The sequence below is a fragment of the Schistocerca americana genome, chromosome X (assembly GCF_021461395.2).
Source record: "Schistocerca americana isolate TAMUIC-IGC-003095 chromosome X, iqSchAmer2.1, whole genome shotgun sequence".
Taxonomy (NCBI): Eukaryota; Metazoa; Arthropoda; class Insecta; order Orthoptera; family Acrididae; genus Schistocerca; species Schistocerca americana.
Genome location: NC_060130.1, coordinates 490247084 through 490263717, shown reverse-complemented (window position 1 = coordinate 490263717; position 16634 = coordinate 490247084). Strand labels below are relative to the sequence as shown.

Sequence of the window (16634 nt, the reverse complement as noted above, 5' to 3'; positions counted from 1 at the left end):
TTGAACCCATGCTATGCAGAATTGTTGCTCTACTGCATTCTAAAGATGAACCAACATTCCTTTGAGCAGGTGATGATAATGTTTTGGCTCATCAGAGTAGGTTGCTGAGATGTTATTTGATGATACCTTACATCATTCACATTGTGGCCATCTCTCAGCAGTATTATCAAGTGGACAGGACTAGTGACAGAGACTGACTGTGTCCTGCTAGCTGCCATCATGAAGCTTACTGTATATTGTGACTCATTTCTGTTCCACTCCTCCTGGTAATGAAGTTGGTGATAAAATTCCCTCTCACAGTAATCTATCACATAAACAGTTTTTTACAGGCATATTCAGTATTGCCATAATGTTATCTGCACAGCACCATCTTAGATGTATTTTAATATTGTCAATAGTAAATTTCTGTCATTCGAGCATTCATCTCTAAATATATAAAATGAAGTCACTTGCTTGCTTTGGTCTGTATGTTAGGGATAATCTCAGGGGCTACTGTAGTGGTTTTGATCTGGATTTGTTAATAGGTAGACTGATTTATGAGGATGGTTTTTGTATATAATTTATAAATGTTGCATGCTAACTTGAACTATGATGAATTCAAGTCCCCTGCTGCTGTGAAAATTATTCCTTTTCCATCTAATGGTGATAGATGTAGGGGTACCCAACTACCACACCACATTGGAATGAACATCACAGGTTGTTTACAACCTGCCCATTCTACAGTCAAATGTCCCTTGAAATTTCATGCTGACAGCACTTAAACTGTCTCTAATATTTCACAGCAAAGTAATACTCATAAATTTATCCAGGAATCCACTTTCATTGTTTGAGTTGAGGTTCTGAGGTCCCATAAAATATCCATTGAAGCATTACACAGAACAGTGCAAAATTTACATAACAGCAGTAGCCCTATGGGCTGTTTCATCATTTTGTTCTTTACAAACTACCATCAGATCTTATCAGTAATCACAACAGGAATGAGAGCAGATGAAGTCAAGGCATCTGCCATTTCCATCTAGCAGTGAATTGTAGAACTCCTTGAAGTCATCCACATGCCACCACATTTTTCTGTCTGTATTGGAAGACTAATCTCAGTTACAACTGTAGAGGTTTTGATGGCTAGTAGACTGGTTCACATACGTCACTTTTGGTTCATGGCTCTATGACCATTGCTCAGGCCTGTGTTCATTACTTTGACAGCCTAGCTCGTATTTGTTTTTGTGCCACTGCTGCCATCTATGTGCAGGGAAATTAGAGTCGCTTCCATCGTGTCGCTTCCATCGTGTCAGTTATCTTCACTTTGATTAATATGATGACATCATTAGCAGTGTGATATGCTGCTTGCACAGTCAAGGGTGTCTTTTGATCTTCGCTGCTTCCTGCATCAGCAACAGTTCTCCACTCACTCGAAAATGCCATTGTCATGGTTATGTGACCTATTTTCATGTTGTGTTCTGGGGTTTGTACATTTTTGGCTGCCTGCACAACTTCACGGATCAAGTCCATATTGCCCACTATGGACATGAAGTGAAGGCCATTGAGCCACAAGAAATTATCATTACCAGAACATGTACATCTGTACATATCTTTTTGTTCTAAACATATTATAAATTAAACTCCCCCAACACCATTTCTGTTTGTGCGTTCAGGCTCAAATCAGAAACTGCTGAAGGGGTTTTGATATATGTTTCACTAATGTTGATTCATGCTGGACTGGATGGCATGGTAGCTTGCTGTGTCCATCACTGCGCCGGCCGCGGTGGCCGTGCGGTTCTAGGCGCTCCAGTCCGGAGCCGCGCTGCTGCTACGGCCGCAGGTTCGAATCCTGCCTCGGGCATGGGTGTTTGTGATGTCCTTAGGTTAGTTAGGTTTAAGTAGTTCTAAGTTCTAGGGGACTGATGACCACAGCAGTTGTGTCCCATAGTGCTCAGAGCCATTTGAACCATTTTTGTCCATCATTGCCATGACATCTGACTCTAAATGGAAACTAAATATGGAAAAGATAATTCTCTACCTCCTGAGAAATTTCCTAGTGTATGCTGCTTAAATCACTGACTGCACTGAGGATTTATTGGTGGGGAGGATGCACAGTATGTTATCTTGACTGGAGGAGTCAGCGACAGATGTAGAATAACTTCAGGTGTACCACAGGGAAGTGTGTTGGGTCCCTTGCTGTTCTTGTTGTATATTAATGATCTTTTAGACAATATTAACAGTAACCCCACACTTTTTGCAGAGGATGCAATTATCTACAATGAAATACAGTCTTAACAAAGGTGTACAAATATTCAGCCAGACTTTGATAATATTTCAAAATGGTGCAATGATTGGCAGCTTATTTGAAATATTGAAAAGTGTAAAATTGTGTACTTCACAAAATGAAAAAGAAAACGTAGTATCTTATGAATATAATGTTAGTGAATCACAAATGGAACATGTAAACTCTAAAAGTATGTGGTGTAACAAGTTGGAGGGCCACAAAGTGGAATGATCTGTAGGCCGAGTTGTGGGTAGCAAGGTAACAGACTTCAGATTATTGGTAGAATACCAGGGAAACACAATCAATCTATAAAGGAGAATGCTTACGAATCACTCATGCAACATGACCTAGAAAATTGTTCAAGTGTGTGGGACCCATACCAAACTGGACTAGCAATGGATACACAGAGAAGGGTAGCACAAATAGTCAGAGGAGAGTGTTACTGAGATGTTGAAAAATCTGACCTGGAAGATAGATAGAAACTATCCTGAGAAAGTGTACTGAGAAAGTTTCAAGAACTGGATTTGAATGACTACTCTAGGAATATATTACAACCCATACATATCGCTCCCACAGGGATCATGAGGATAAGATTAGATTAATTACAACACACACAGAGGAATTTAAATAATCATTTTTTGTTCACTCAGTATGTGATGGAATAGGAAAAAGCCCTAATAACTGGTACAGGGGGATGAACCCTCAGCCGTGCAGTTCACAATTTTTTGCAGAGAGTAAATGTACGTGGAGATGTAGCATCATTTAAGTTGTGTGGAAGTAATGATATTGAGCAACCTAATGCTGTTCTCTGGAGTTTAATCATAACTTTATGCAGAGGCCCATGAGTAAAATTACCACTTTGCTAGACAAGTCGTCTGGTGATACGTACCCATGTGAAACAAGGCCATATTGCTAGGTTATTTAATACTTTTGGCTCTACATCAGAATTGCAGTAATACATTTAAATTTCCATATTTGATTATCACTTAATGGAGGAACATAAAGTTATTTTTCAGTTTCAGCTTCATATCGAACTTTATCAAAATCTTGCAGCTTGTTCATTGTTGAGCATTTAGGACTTCCCTTTTTACAACCACTGTCAGCCAGGGTGCGCCCACTTACTTGTGCCACTGAAAACTTGTATCCAGCGGTCAGCCTCTATGTCAAGATACTGGAAAGTTCAATGTAGCACCACTTCTCTGTCAGCTCACGGCACCACAATCAGTTGATTCTTCAGTAAACCTGATCATTGTACCCATTCTTCAGCCCTTTGTACAAGCTATGTCACTTTCGTGTATAAATTTATACACTTCATTAGCATGTGATGTAAGGTCTTAAAGGTGTTCCATTTCTTGAAGACTGATATTCTGTTTTGTTTGACTTAAGTTATAGACACAAGCACCCTCATTTGTCTTAGTCTTCGAAAGCTTTTAGGCACACGAACATTCATTGCTTCTTATATATGTAAAATCTTTCATAGTCAAACTATCAGTCTCTCGTTGCTCATCATATGTCTCATGGTGGTTTAATATTTTACTTATAATACAAAGTTTTTTTGGTCACCACATCTTCACATTTTTATGTTACTTTTTAACTGCTTGACAGTATTATGTAAAATTTTTAATAATTGTATGTTTATCTTTCTTTTACTGTACTTATGGTTTTTAATCAGCTGTTAATTGTGATCCAAACCTGGTAGTCACTAAATTTTTGTTTTTGTAGGACTCTATTGTCCAGAGTTTGCTTGACAGTTGCTTTCTGATGTAAGCTTAATTGTATGATCTTCTGAGGATGGCAAATTAATTTGCCAAAACTAGTCAAGAAGTTAATTTAATAAAAATTGTACAGCTGATGACTGATTATTTCTATTCTTAAAAATTATCTGTTTAAGTATAATAGTTAATTACTGGCCTACAAATCTTGCTCATCATCTCACTCAATGATAATACTTCACATCTAATTTGTTTTAGACTTCATGTATGATGAATTTAGTTTTCAAAATGTCTTCTATTCTCTTTCATGCTTATTTCTATCCCTCCTCTTGTCCTAGTAAGTAATACGTATGCAACAGATCTATAACCATTTAATGTTGTGGCATTCTTATCTCCTTGAATACGTCTTCTATGGTTGATAAGCCCACTGTTAAAGGATACCTTTAATGTGATTATAAAGTCACAGAACTAAGTGTCTTCACCAATCTGAATGGATTATTGTTTCACAGATGAAACAACTGTGAATGTTTGTAGATGTGGTTTTCTTTGGTGGTTGAAAACATGTCATTTTTTTTCTTCAAACTTCCCAATTTCCAGATCCTTTCCATAATATGAAACCATGATATGCCATTGCTTATGGTCCATGTGTAACAAAAAACCTTCTTACCAAAATGATGTCACAAGCATGAACTTTTAACAGGCGAGAATAATATCCAACTTATATAATTATATAATTTAAGGAGTAAAGGGTAAAACACTCATACACATGATGGGTGGAGTGGGTGAGGACAGAAAGGTGGTGGATGGGAGAGAGAGTTGGGGAAGAGTGGTTGAGGCTGGAAAGGTGGGGGTGGGGGAGAGAGCTGGGGAAGAGTGGCTGAGGCTTGGAGGGAGAGACCTAGGCAGCCATCAGCACCTGTGCCTGGCAGTGGATTTCGAGGGGACACAGGACAGATGAATGGGAGACTGCTGGAAAGAGAGTTGGGTACTGGATAAGTATGGTCATGGGGCATTATTATAAATGGCTGTGAGGCAAGAGGCTATAGAATGTGGAGGCCAAGAGGCAACTAACAAGCATGCTATTTTCCTATTTTCATCAGAGAACAATTCATCATAACTATACTGCGAGACCCTCCTTTCCTCTATTTATTTATCATCAACACTTCAGCGAGTTTCTCTGGCTTAATCATTGGTCATATTTTCTTTATTCACTTGCATTTCTTGCTTCCTTTCTGTTGTTGCTTTATTTGTGTGCCTCATTAAGTTCTCCTTTATTTGATTCTATGTGTGGTCTTTGATACTTGATGTGAACAAATGAAATGTTCAGTGGTGAGGAGTCACATTCTTTCAACCTTTACAGCTGCATATGCAGAATATTTTTTAATCCCCTTGAATGCTCATGGAATACCATGTTCTGCATTTTTATGTCATATCCTCAGGAAAAGATATCAGTAGTACCGAATAGTATTCACTGCCAAAGAAGTGACCAATAATCAGTTTACAATGGCACAGAAAGTTCATTAATGAGAATGTAAAGTACTATGAAAAAGAGTCTGAGGTCTTGGAGGAATATGCTGCCACATACTTCATCGGTCATGTTTGCAACACAAATTATATTGATCCTATTTGGCCACTGTCATGTCTTCAAATAATTCGCAGACTCATGTTCTATAATTTCAGTTTCTGGTACAATGGCCTCATTTCATAATAGCTACTAGGTTCACTTAGCTGCATAGCTTCTCTTTTAATAGTTTGCACCAAATAAATCATTGGTGACCAGTACCTCATTACTGACCCAAGCCGTTTCAGTCACAGAAACTTCTTTATTTACCTGTTTCCTATGACAGTTATTTCCTGTGACTACACATTGAGCTACAGTGAATTTCCATTTATCATGATGAGCTTGTACAGGGGCAGCTAGAATAGTAAGCTTGTTTCAGCTATAGATTATCTCTGCTTTCTCTCCTCTCATTACCATGAAGTTTTATTGGCATCTCTGCCAACCACCATGTGGTGCATAGTAGAGGGTACCTTGTACCACTACTAGTCATTTTTTGTTCAACTTGGAGTGAGAGAAAAACAATTCTATTTGTTTATGAATTATAGATTGCAGCAATCAGTCATCTTTTTTTGTAGGTTTCATTTGGCAGATCCAGATTTGGGCTAGTGCCTAGCCATTATCAACGCTAAAAATACAAGAAGTTCATGGTCAAGCTATACTATAAAAAGTTAAAACTCACAGCATAACCTATATAGCTTATACGTTAGATTACATACCACTATTTTCTAGTCTCAATACATGTCAATTTTCTGTTGTTTGTACATCAGTCACAGTTCTTTGAATACTACTGTATAAAGAAGGTAGGCTGTGTGGAGAACACATTGATTGGTTGTATGATGCCCTCTATATGAAATACATAATATATAACATTCAAAGGAAAGTAAAAAAGTTCCAATATGCATAGGAATTACACAAAATAAAACATAAGTAAAATTCTTTAAATTGCTGACCGACTTATTTCCACATTTGCCAGTAAACATAGAAAATATAAGGAAATTTCCAGGTTCACTCCTTGTTAGTCAGTTGTTTTTTATTCTCTAAACACATATGTAATTTCAGATGGGTAAAACCTTTTTTTTAATTTATTTACAAGACACAAGGAGGCACATGTAACTATTAGAATTGATCTGATTTAAATGTTGTTATCTTTGTATTATTTTTCTCTTTATTTAATCATCATAATAGATATGTTGTTCCTAGTATTAACTGAGTTGTTTGTAGATGGTGCCAAATGTTAGCAAGATGGATGGTTGGTGTGATTTGGCATTCTATTACAGATGTAGAGAGTACTAGCCTCTGTGTCACTTCAACCACATTTTAATTATAAATACAATAAAATCAGTACACTGAATTGCTGTTATTAAAAATGTATATGCATCTAAACTAACACGCCATGGGGAAAGTGCTGTAGGTTCAATGTTATAACCATCATACCCGTACAGTATTATGCTAATGGCTGCTACATATTGGCAAGATGACAGGAGCTACTTTGTTCCCTCTAGGTCAAACCTTATACTGTTTCCTAGCAACAAGTTTCCAAACAATTCCCAGAAGAGTGCATTTTTCATAACAACCAAATCATTAATCAGGTTGCTGTCGACATTCTTGTGATGGCAAAAGATCTCCAGCTCTTCTAGGAGGTCGAGAAACCTGCCCTTCTCACGTTTATGCAGCAATCTCACATTAGATGCCAGAGTTGGGACCTTATGTTTTGTTGTAAGTAAATGAGCAGCCATACTTTATTTCTCCATGGTATCCTTTCTGCCCAATGTGACGTGTTCCCCAAACCTAGTTTCCAGCCTCCTTCCTGTTTCGCCAACATAACAGGCCTTACAGTCCAGGCAATCAATTTTATAAACTCCAGAAGCATGAAATATGTTCTTTGCATCTACAGTGTGTTGCAAAATACACCCTAACTTATTTTTTGTTTCAAAATACACTTTCTAAAGATAGTTGCTATAGTATTTTCTTTAGAAGCCATATTATTTTAAAGTGTCGTCCTATTTTTGTATTTATTGGCTGTGTTCTTGTATATAGTACCTACAAAATCATGTGGATAATTATTCACTTTTGCAATGTGCCTTATTGTTGCCATTTCATCATCATGTTCACCTTTTGACAATGGAATTTTGAACATCCGATTGATAGCAAAATTGAAAAATGTCTTATCATGTTGAACTGGGTGGTTTGATGTGAAATCCACAATTCCATCAGTACAAGTCGTTTTGTGAAAGATAACAAATGTGTGCCTACCATTTTCATTCCGAATTGATAGATCTAGAAAAGTAATAGATTTATTTGTTTCAGTCTCACACACAAATTTAATCGTTTCATGCTAGTTATTAAATTTGGCTTCTGTAGTGTTGATGACATCATCGTTACCCTGTATTAGCAGCAGTGTGTCATTTACGTACCTAAAGTAGTATACAATTTTGTCTGCCAACAAAAGATTTTTAGAAAAGGGTCTGTTTTCTAGTGTGATTGATAAAGATGCCAGCGAGCATTCCAGATATTAAGCTCTCCATACTGAGACTGTTGTGTTGTGAATAAATGTCCCTGTTAAATTTAAAGTAGTTAAATTTCAAAATTATGGTAAGTAGCCCAATGAATTCATCTACTTCCCTCATAGAAAGCTTGTTTTGTTCCATTAAATTATGCTGAATGACCTGCACAGTTTTATCAATAGGTATGTTTGTGTATAAGTTGACGATATTGAGAAAAACAAATTTCATTTCATCAGTTATTGGTATATTTCTAATTTTTTTGACAAGTTCAATACTATTTTTAATGGAAAATTGGTTATAGAATTTATAATGAGTTTTAAGAGACCACAGGCATTTTCCAGACACTTTATGGAAAGGACTACTACTACCATCTACCACCGGGCATGTTGGATAGCCGTCTTTATGTATCTTTATTTGTGTCCTGAGTGTGGTTGCCAGGGTGTTCATAACCTTTAGTCTCTGTACCTCCCTTGGTGATATTATCTCACTACAGGTTTTTAACTGATCAAGCAGTTTCTTGTGAGCTTTGGACGCTATCGATTTTCTTAATATTATTATCTTCAACGAATTTTAGTTTTTGCGGTACATCTTTTGCGATTATCACAATTGTTCCCCCTTTGTCTGCCTTAGTTACTATGGCGTCACTTTCAGAAAGCTTAGAATTGATAGTTTCAACAAGTCTTTTCTCCTTTATAGAATTGGGGACAGGTTTATTAACCTCATTCATAATAATATTATTAATTGCTAAACAAATCTTATTCTGACCAAGTTTTGGCACTCTCAGTGAATCAGTGGCATACTTAGTATAGACCACAAGCCTTTTATAGCCCTACAATCCACTTTCTTATTTACACTAAACTTCATACCCTTACTAAGGATTTCCATTTCACTCTGATCAAAAATAATGTTAGTTAAATTCAACACTCTTGGGAAGAAGTTGAACTTTGATACACAATCATCATTACTCGCTGTCGCCCTGTTTTCCAAGCTCAGAATCTTATTATGATGTCTTTGCTTTGCTTTATGTACCACATTATCCACTGTGTTCCTATCACCATGTAGTACTGTGTCGAAGGTTAAAGGCGAAAGTAAATTGGCAAGTTCAAAATGTAACTGATATGAGCTATCACTCATCACTTGTTTTCTCACAAACATAGCCCTGATCTCATTATCATGACCACTTCACATTTTTGCCTACCTTCTTTATAAAGTAGTATTCAAAGAACTATGACTGATGCCTGAACAACAGGGAACTGACATGTATTGAGACTAGAAAATAGTGGAATGTAATCTAATGTGTAAGCTATATAGGTTATGCCGTGAGTTGTAACTTTTTATAGTATAGCCTGACCATGTACTACTTGTACTTTTAGCATTGATAATGGCTAGGCACTAGCTGAAATCTGGATTTGCCAAATAAAACCTACAAAAAAGGACGACTGATTGCTGTGCTCTATAATTCATAAATAATATCACAGTCACTGAGTGCACCAACTTTCCTAATGGAAGGTAACCTGATGAAGTCTGTTTGTCTTTGTATGAACCATGATTTCTCTTATCTTCTCTTTGTGGCAACCAGGCAAGGTGGCACATTGGTTAGCACACTGGACTAGCATTCGGGAGGATGATAGTTCAAACCTGTGTCCGGCCATCCTCATTTAGGTTTTCTGTGATTTCTTTAAATCACTTCAGGCAATAACGACAGGATGGTTCCTTTGAAATGGCACAATCGACTTCCTTCTTCATCTTTCCACAATCCGCTGGGACCGATGACCTTGCTGTTTGGTCCCCTCCCTCATACAAACCAACCGAACAATCTTTGCAGCCCTTACATGGAATGTAGATTGGCAGCAGTAGAACTGTATTGTAGTAACCTTCAAAGCCTGTTCTCTAAATTTTCTCCACAGTGTTTCAGTAAAAGAATATCGTCTTCTCTCCACAGATTCCCATTTGAGTTGAAGAAGCATTTGTGTAATATTTGTGTGTTGATCGAACCTACTGGTAACAAATCTAGCACCATGCCTCTGAATTACTTCAAAGTCTTCCTTTAATCTAAGCTTGTGGGGATTCCAAGTAGTCATGCAGCACTCAAAAATGGGTCTCCGTAGTGTTCTGTTTGCGGTCTCGTTTATCCACTGCCAGGAAAAAAAGGAATCTAACACTAAGAAGGAGATGTGCAACATAAACAAAAGTTGGTAGGCATGTATCTAAATTTGAAAGATGATACTTATTTAAATTTCATGCCAGTTGCACAAGAGTGGCTTTAGTATTGCCACTATGAGGATGCAAATTAGGTTTACTTTAAATACATGCTGTAACAGTTGTGAGTGTTAGTCCACTTTCAGATTGGACATGGTCAGCTGATGCTGATGTTAGTCAAGAATACCTTTGGGGCAACAAAGATGTTATTATCATCACCTCACTGAGTTTGAACAAGGTGATGTAATAGGGCTACAAGAAGCTGGATATTTCTTCTCTGATATGCCAGAAAGACTTGGGAGCCACTGTATGTGGTTGCTGGCAGTGGTGGTCACAAGAAAGTATGGTCACAAGAAGGCTGGGCTCTGGATAGCCTTGTGACACTGCCGAGGGGGAAGGCCATCATGTTCAGCATATGACTGTGGCATATCATACTGCATCCACAGCAGAAATTTGGGTTGCTGTTGGCATCACAGTGACACAACAGACTGTTACAAATCACATACTTCAAAGACAGCTCTGAGCCATATGCCCTGTAGTGTGCATTCCACTAGCCCCAAACTGCCCCCATTTGCAACTTCATTGGTGTCAAGCGAGAGCTCAGTGGAGGTCAGGCTGAAGGTCCATTGGGTTTTCTGATGAAAGCTTGTTCTGCCTCAGTGTGGTGATGGCTGTGTGTTTGTAGAAGGAGTTGAAGAACTGCAACCAACCTGTCTGCATCTTACACCCACTGGATCTACAACTTGTCTGCATGCTACACACACTGGGCCATTAACTGGAGTTATGGTCTGGTGTTCGATTTTATGACTGCGGGAGCACTCTCGTGGATATCCTACCTACTGTGACTGCAAATTTGTACGTCAGTCAGGTGATTCTACCTGTTGTGTTATCACTCATGGACTTCATTCCAGGGGATGTTTTCCAACAGGATAACACTCACCCACACACCGCTGTTGTGACAACATGCTGTACAGAGTGTCAACATTTTGCCTTGGACTCCTTGATCAACAGATCCATCTCCAGTTGATCACATGTGGGACATCATCAGATGACAACTCTGACATCATCCACAAACAGCATCAATCGTGCCTGAATTGACCAACTGATTGAAACACGCATGGAACTCCAGCGCACAAACTGACATCTCACATCCAACATCTGGAACCTGTACAATACAATACAATGCATGCACATTTGCATGCTTGCATTCAATATTCTGGTGGTTACACCAGTTATTAATGTACCAGCATTTCACATTTGCAGTGACTTTTTCATGCATACACTAACCTGTGATTTTTCTATGTTAACCACTTAAATATGTTACCTAGGCAAATGTATTCCCAAAATTTCATTACTCTATGGTAATTATTTTCTGGGGTTGTGATTTTTTTCCATCAGTGTAGATAAGGTACACTTTTCTAAAATTCTACCAATGAGCTGTTATCTACGATTGGCCTTACCCACTGCCGTCCTTATGTGCTATTTCAATTTCATATTGTTTTGCTCTCTTATGCCTTGATATTGTATTGATTTGTCTTTGTCAAGCAGTATGCTACTAATACTGTATTTTAACATTACATGCTTGTTTTCCTTACTCATCTACATTAACTTGCATTTTCTACATTTAGAGCAAGCTGCCATTCCTCACACTTCCTTGCACATGTGAATTCAAGGGTGATGGGGAAGGGAGGGACCCATAAACCCGTCCCCTTCCAAAGAACAATTTACTGAAACCATATATAGATACGAGTTTCCAGGTTTTTCATCAGTGGAAGTAACATGAGGATCAACCCATATGGATGAGCTTGAGCATGACTTTTTGCAGAAAGTCTTCCACAGGCTGGATGTCTACATACTAAACAGAAGAAAGAAAAACCTGGAGGGAATGTAGGCATTTCTCTCATCGCACCCCCACAATGATGTTGATGATAGAACATATATTCTAAAATTTTCCTTCCCCCTCTCCCTCCCCTCCTGAATAGAACCCCTGGTAGTAATATATTATGCCTCTGCTTTAATTTCCTGTCCAAAAATTAATACTGAAGTTCACTAGAGGTATGCACATATTCATTTCAATTATGTAGCTAAATAACAAACAGGCATTTTGAGAGTATCATATGAACATATTTTCATGAGTGATCTCATAGGACACTTCCATTGAAAAATTGTGTATAAAATCTAGCAATTAGGTTTTCTGTTCACCACTAATCATAAAATTTTTAAAAAGGAATCTATGATATGTTTAAGTAACTTCTTTATTGTAGGAAAAGCTGTCATAACCATCCTTCCACCAATAGACACTACAGGACTGAAGAAAGAAGATGTGGGATCACTTGTGGAGAGAACTCGTGAGCTAATGTTGAATGTCCATGCCTCATCAACAGAACTACTGCTGCAGAATATAAAAAACAAGGACATGTAATAAAGAGAGAGTGCTTTTGAACTTTAATGGAGTTGGTTGGACAGTAACAGCAAAAGCATATCTTCATGATCTCATCTGTAACCACAATTTTAATGTTTATGTATGACAGAACAACATTAGTGGGAAAGTATTGACATTCACAACTTCAGTTAAAAAACTGATGATTTAAGTCAATACTATGTGATGGAATTAAATTATTGTGCTAAACATAGCAAACCTGCAGCTTTACTTCATGACCTTTTGTGTATATCTGAATGTATATTAATGTTTGTGCTTCCTTCCTTGTAGGCAACTTAGCTCACAGTGCTGAAATTACTATGTTATCAAGGGCTTTGTATGTGATAGGTGTTTTACAGTTTAATTTCATTAATTGATGTAACCATACATTGATGTGTGGAGAGGGCATAGAGTAGTATAGAAATGTAGATGTGGAGAGAAGGTGCAAAGAGACTGAAGTTGTGTGTGTGTGTGTGTGTGTGTGTGTGTGTGTGTGTGGAGAGAGAGAGAGAGGGAGAGAGAGAGAGAGAGAGAGAGAGAGAGAGAGAGAGAGATTCCAGCCAAACTCAACAAGTATTTATAAATGCCTGAAATCAGGGTAATAAAAATACTTTCATGCATGTGAATGTTTGTATCCAGAAAATAGGGTAATAAAATACTTTCATGCATGTGAATGTTTATATTAAGAAATAATGCATTTAGAGCTCTGCATGATCAGTAACCTTTCCATTCTTATTCTAATGTAATAAAATGGAGAGACTGTCATACATTCCAATGGGAAACATTATAAACTGTAGGGTCTACATACCGGACTGATCTAGAAAAATCCAGAAAGTGAAAATACTTATTTTATTATGAAACAAGCTCTTTTGTGTGATATGGGTGCAGAGAACAGATGTTTGTGTTGTCTCAGCACGTTCTGCAGTAAAATAGTCACCACACAGTTGAATGTGTTGTTTGTGCTGGGTTACATTTGATTACTGTGTGATAATCAATACATGGAGAGCAGTTACAATCACTTTATTAAATATTCATTCACACAAATGATAAAATTTTCTCCACAAATATGAGGAAATGTAATGATAATACCAAAATTTAATTAAGATAATCTTTTATTAAATTTTTCACATTTCATTGATGTCGCATGTTCCCTGAACACAATGCTGAATTTATGTTCATGAATACATTCACTACAGAATGAAAGTGAGCTACAGTACATTTGTTTTTATAGCTTCTTTGCAGAAATAATAAGTTCAGAGGGGGAAATAAATTGTTAAGTATGACTGCAGGACTGTTAATAAACACTGATTAGCCAACTTATGTAATCAAATACAAGTCTTGAAAAAATAAAAACAGTAAAACTTTTAATGAAAAATTTTAGGTTGTGAAATATTTATTCATTATTTCAAGTCTTCTCCACTCAGTGTGTCAATCAATTTTTATTATCTATTGTTTTCTTTAGCATTCAAATAAAATGCTACCACAATGCTTTTTAAATTATGTGGAGAAATGTTATTGACTACAGAGCCACAGTAATACATAAATGTATTTTTCTATTTCTTAAGACTGAATGTTAAAAGACAAATATTATATTTTGCAATGGCCTTGAAATGTTGAGAGGAAAATGTTCATTAAGAAGTTAGATATGTAACATTGTAAGCAAAATTAAAATATTAAGAGTAGTCTGCAGTATGTAACTAAATTTACATATTAAAGTTAATATGCTATTGTTTACCGTAGAACTGTTCAGAGTAACCAGATAATATCTAATCAGTAGTATGTAAACATTCATTTAAATTTCTTCATTTCTCATGTCTAATTATATCTGAAGTTACCACATTTGTTTCATTGTACTTCCAGCTCACCAACTGAACATTCTTTTGATTGTCTAAAACCCAACAAAAAATGGTAATAAATGTAATTTTCTGTGTGGGATAATGTATAGATTTGAATTAATTGTATAAATAAATTAAATAAAGATATTTTGAAATTGAAGAGGGATCTATTTTTTCTTTTAAAATTAAGTTTTTTACATCAAAAATAGAAGGGATGTGTGAGGTGAGAACAGTGCTAGACAGAAGGCACAAAGGTGATAAGGGGGATGACAAGATGGGGATTCCTGAAAGGGGGGGACAATACAAACACGGCAGGCATGGTAAAAGAAGACTGGGACAAATCTAATAATGACAAGCAACCAAATACTAAAGAGGACATGCAGAAAGAGCATTTGAGTGAACATGTTGGAAATTCAGAGATGAATAGAGATGAAGATGGTGCTCATTTACAGTTGAGAGGGGGAGCAGAAGTGGAATACACATTAGACCTAGTAAAACCTGAAGTGAGTAATGCACAAGGTGACACGTTGAGTCATATAATTAACATGATGATAATCATGCAGGAAGACATGAGGACAATGAATAAGTCAAACCATGACATGTTCAAAAATTTGCCAAGGAATATTGACAATAAATATTGCGAAGTATGACATTATCAAACAAAGAATTGAAAGAGCATATGGGCAAAGTGGCTGATTATGAACAGAAAATCTGAAACAAGGTTAGTGCAGCTCATCAAAAAATTTGGTAGTAAATTAGAGGGGTTTAAGGGAGAAATAACAGACAAATGTGAACAATTTGATGGCAATGTAAGTGAGGAACTTATTAAAATTAATGACCAAGTTGATTCATGGACTGAGGATAGTGTATTTAACGGAGTTCAGATAAAAGAAAGATGTGAAAATTTGGTAAGGGTTCATGAAGGGATACAAGAAAAGATCAATTATCTTGAGCAAAGAATGAACCAAAGGGCTAGTAAATTCAGTCCAACTTCTTGCTGCAGTAGTCTTGTTTCTCTTCGATAAAAAGTTCAATCCCACAGGTGAAATGCATCCTTTAGACTTCATTGATGAATGTAAGAAAAAGCTTATGAAGGGAATGACAGAACATGACTGTATTACAGTGGCACATCTGTATGTACGTAATACTGTGCAAGCCACGATATCGTGTATGGTGAAGGGTACCGTCTACCACTGCTAGTCATTTTCATTCCTATTCCACTTGCAAGTGGAACAAGGGAACAATCACTGTCTATATGCCTCTGTATGAGTCCTAGTTTCTCCTATCTTCATGGTCTGAATGTGAAATGTACATTGGCAGCAGTAGAATTGTACTGCAGTCAACTCCAAATACTGGTTCTCTACATTTTATTAATAGTGTTTTGTGAAAAAGGAAAAAAAGAAAGACAATGTTGTCTTCTCTGCAGGAATTCCCACTTGAGTTCACAAAGCATTTTCGTAACATGTGTTGGTCAGTACTGCTGGTAACAAATCTAGTGGCATATCTCTTAATTGCTTTGATGTCTTCCCTTAATCAGACCTGCTTTGGGATGCCAAAGACTCCAACAGTACTCAAAAATGGGTCACAAGTGCTCTAAATGTGGTCTCCTTTGTAGATGAGCTACACATTCCTAAAACTCTCCCAATAAGTGGAAATCAACTATATGCCTTCCCTGCTACCATCTTTAGAAGCTTGTTCCATTTCATATCACATTGCAATGATACACCTAGATATTTACTCAACTTGTCTGTGCCAAATGGCACACCACCGATACTGTATTTAAACATTACAGGATTGTTTTTCCTACTCATGTGCATTAACTTACATTTTCTCTATGTTTAGAGCAAGCTGTCGTTCATCACACCTAACAGAAATTCTGTCTAATTCATCTTGTATCCTTCCTGTGTACCACAGCATCATCAGCAAGCAGTTGCAGATTGCTGCTCACCTATCCATGAGATCATCTATATTTTTATAGAAACAAGCGTGGTCTTAACACATTTCCCATGGGCCATTCCTGACAATACCCTTCTCTCTGAACACTTTCTGTGAAGGACAACATGCTGATTTCTGTTATTTAAGAGGTCATAGAGCCGCTCACATATCTGAGAACCTATTCTGTATGCTTGGACCATCATTAACAG

At 37.0% G+C, this 16634-nt stretch overlaps 1 protein-coding gene across 3 annotated transcripts in view; it reads left to right on the top strand.

Annotated features, from left to right (window-relative positions):
* Window positions 1–14650, top strand: part of LOC124555022 (1-acyl-sn-glycerol-3-phosphate acyltransferase alpha-like) — a 747916-nt gene extending 733266 nt beyond the window's left edge. For all 3 annotated transcript variants that reach the window (XM_047128767.1, XM_047128769.1, XM_047128768.1), the window contains one exon: window positions 12501–14650. In XM_047128767.1, coding sequence (XP_046984723.1) covers window positions 12501–12658 — 158 coding nt within the window. In that variant the 3' untranslated portion in view covers window positions 12659–14650. The remainder of the gene's footprint in view (window positions 1–12500) is intronic.
* Window positions 14651–16634: the final 1984 nt, after the last annotated feature.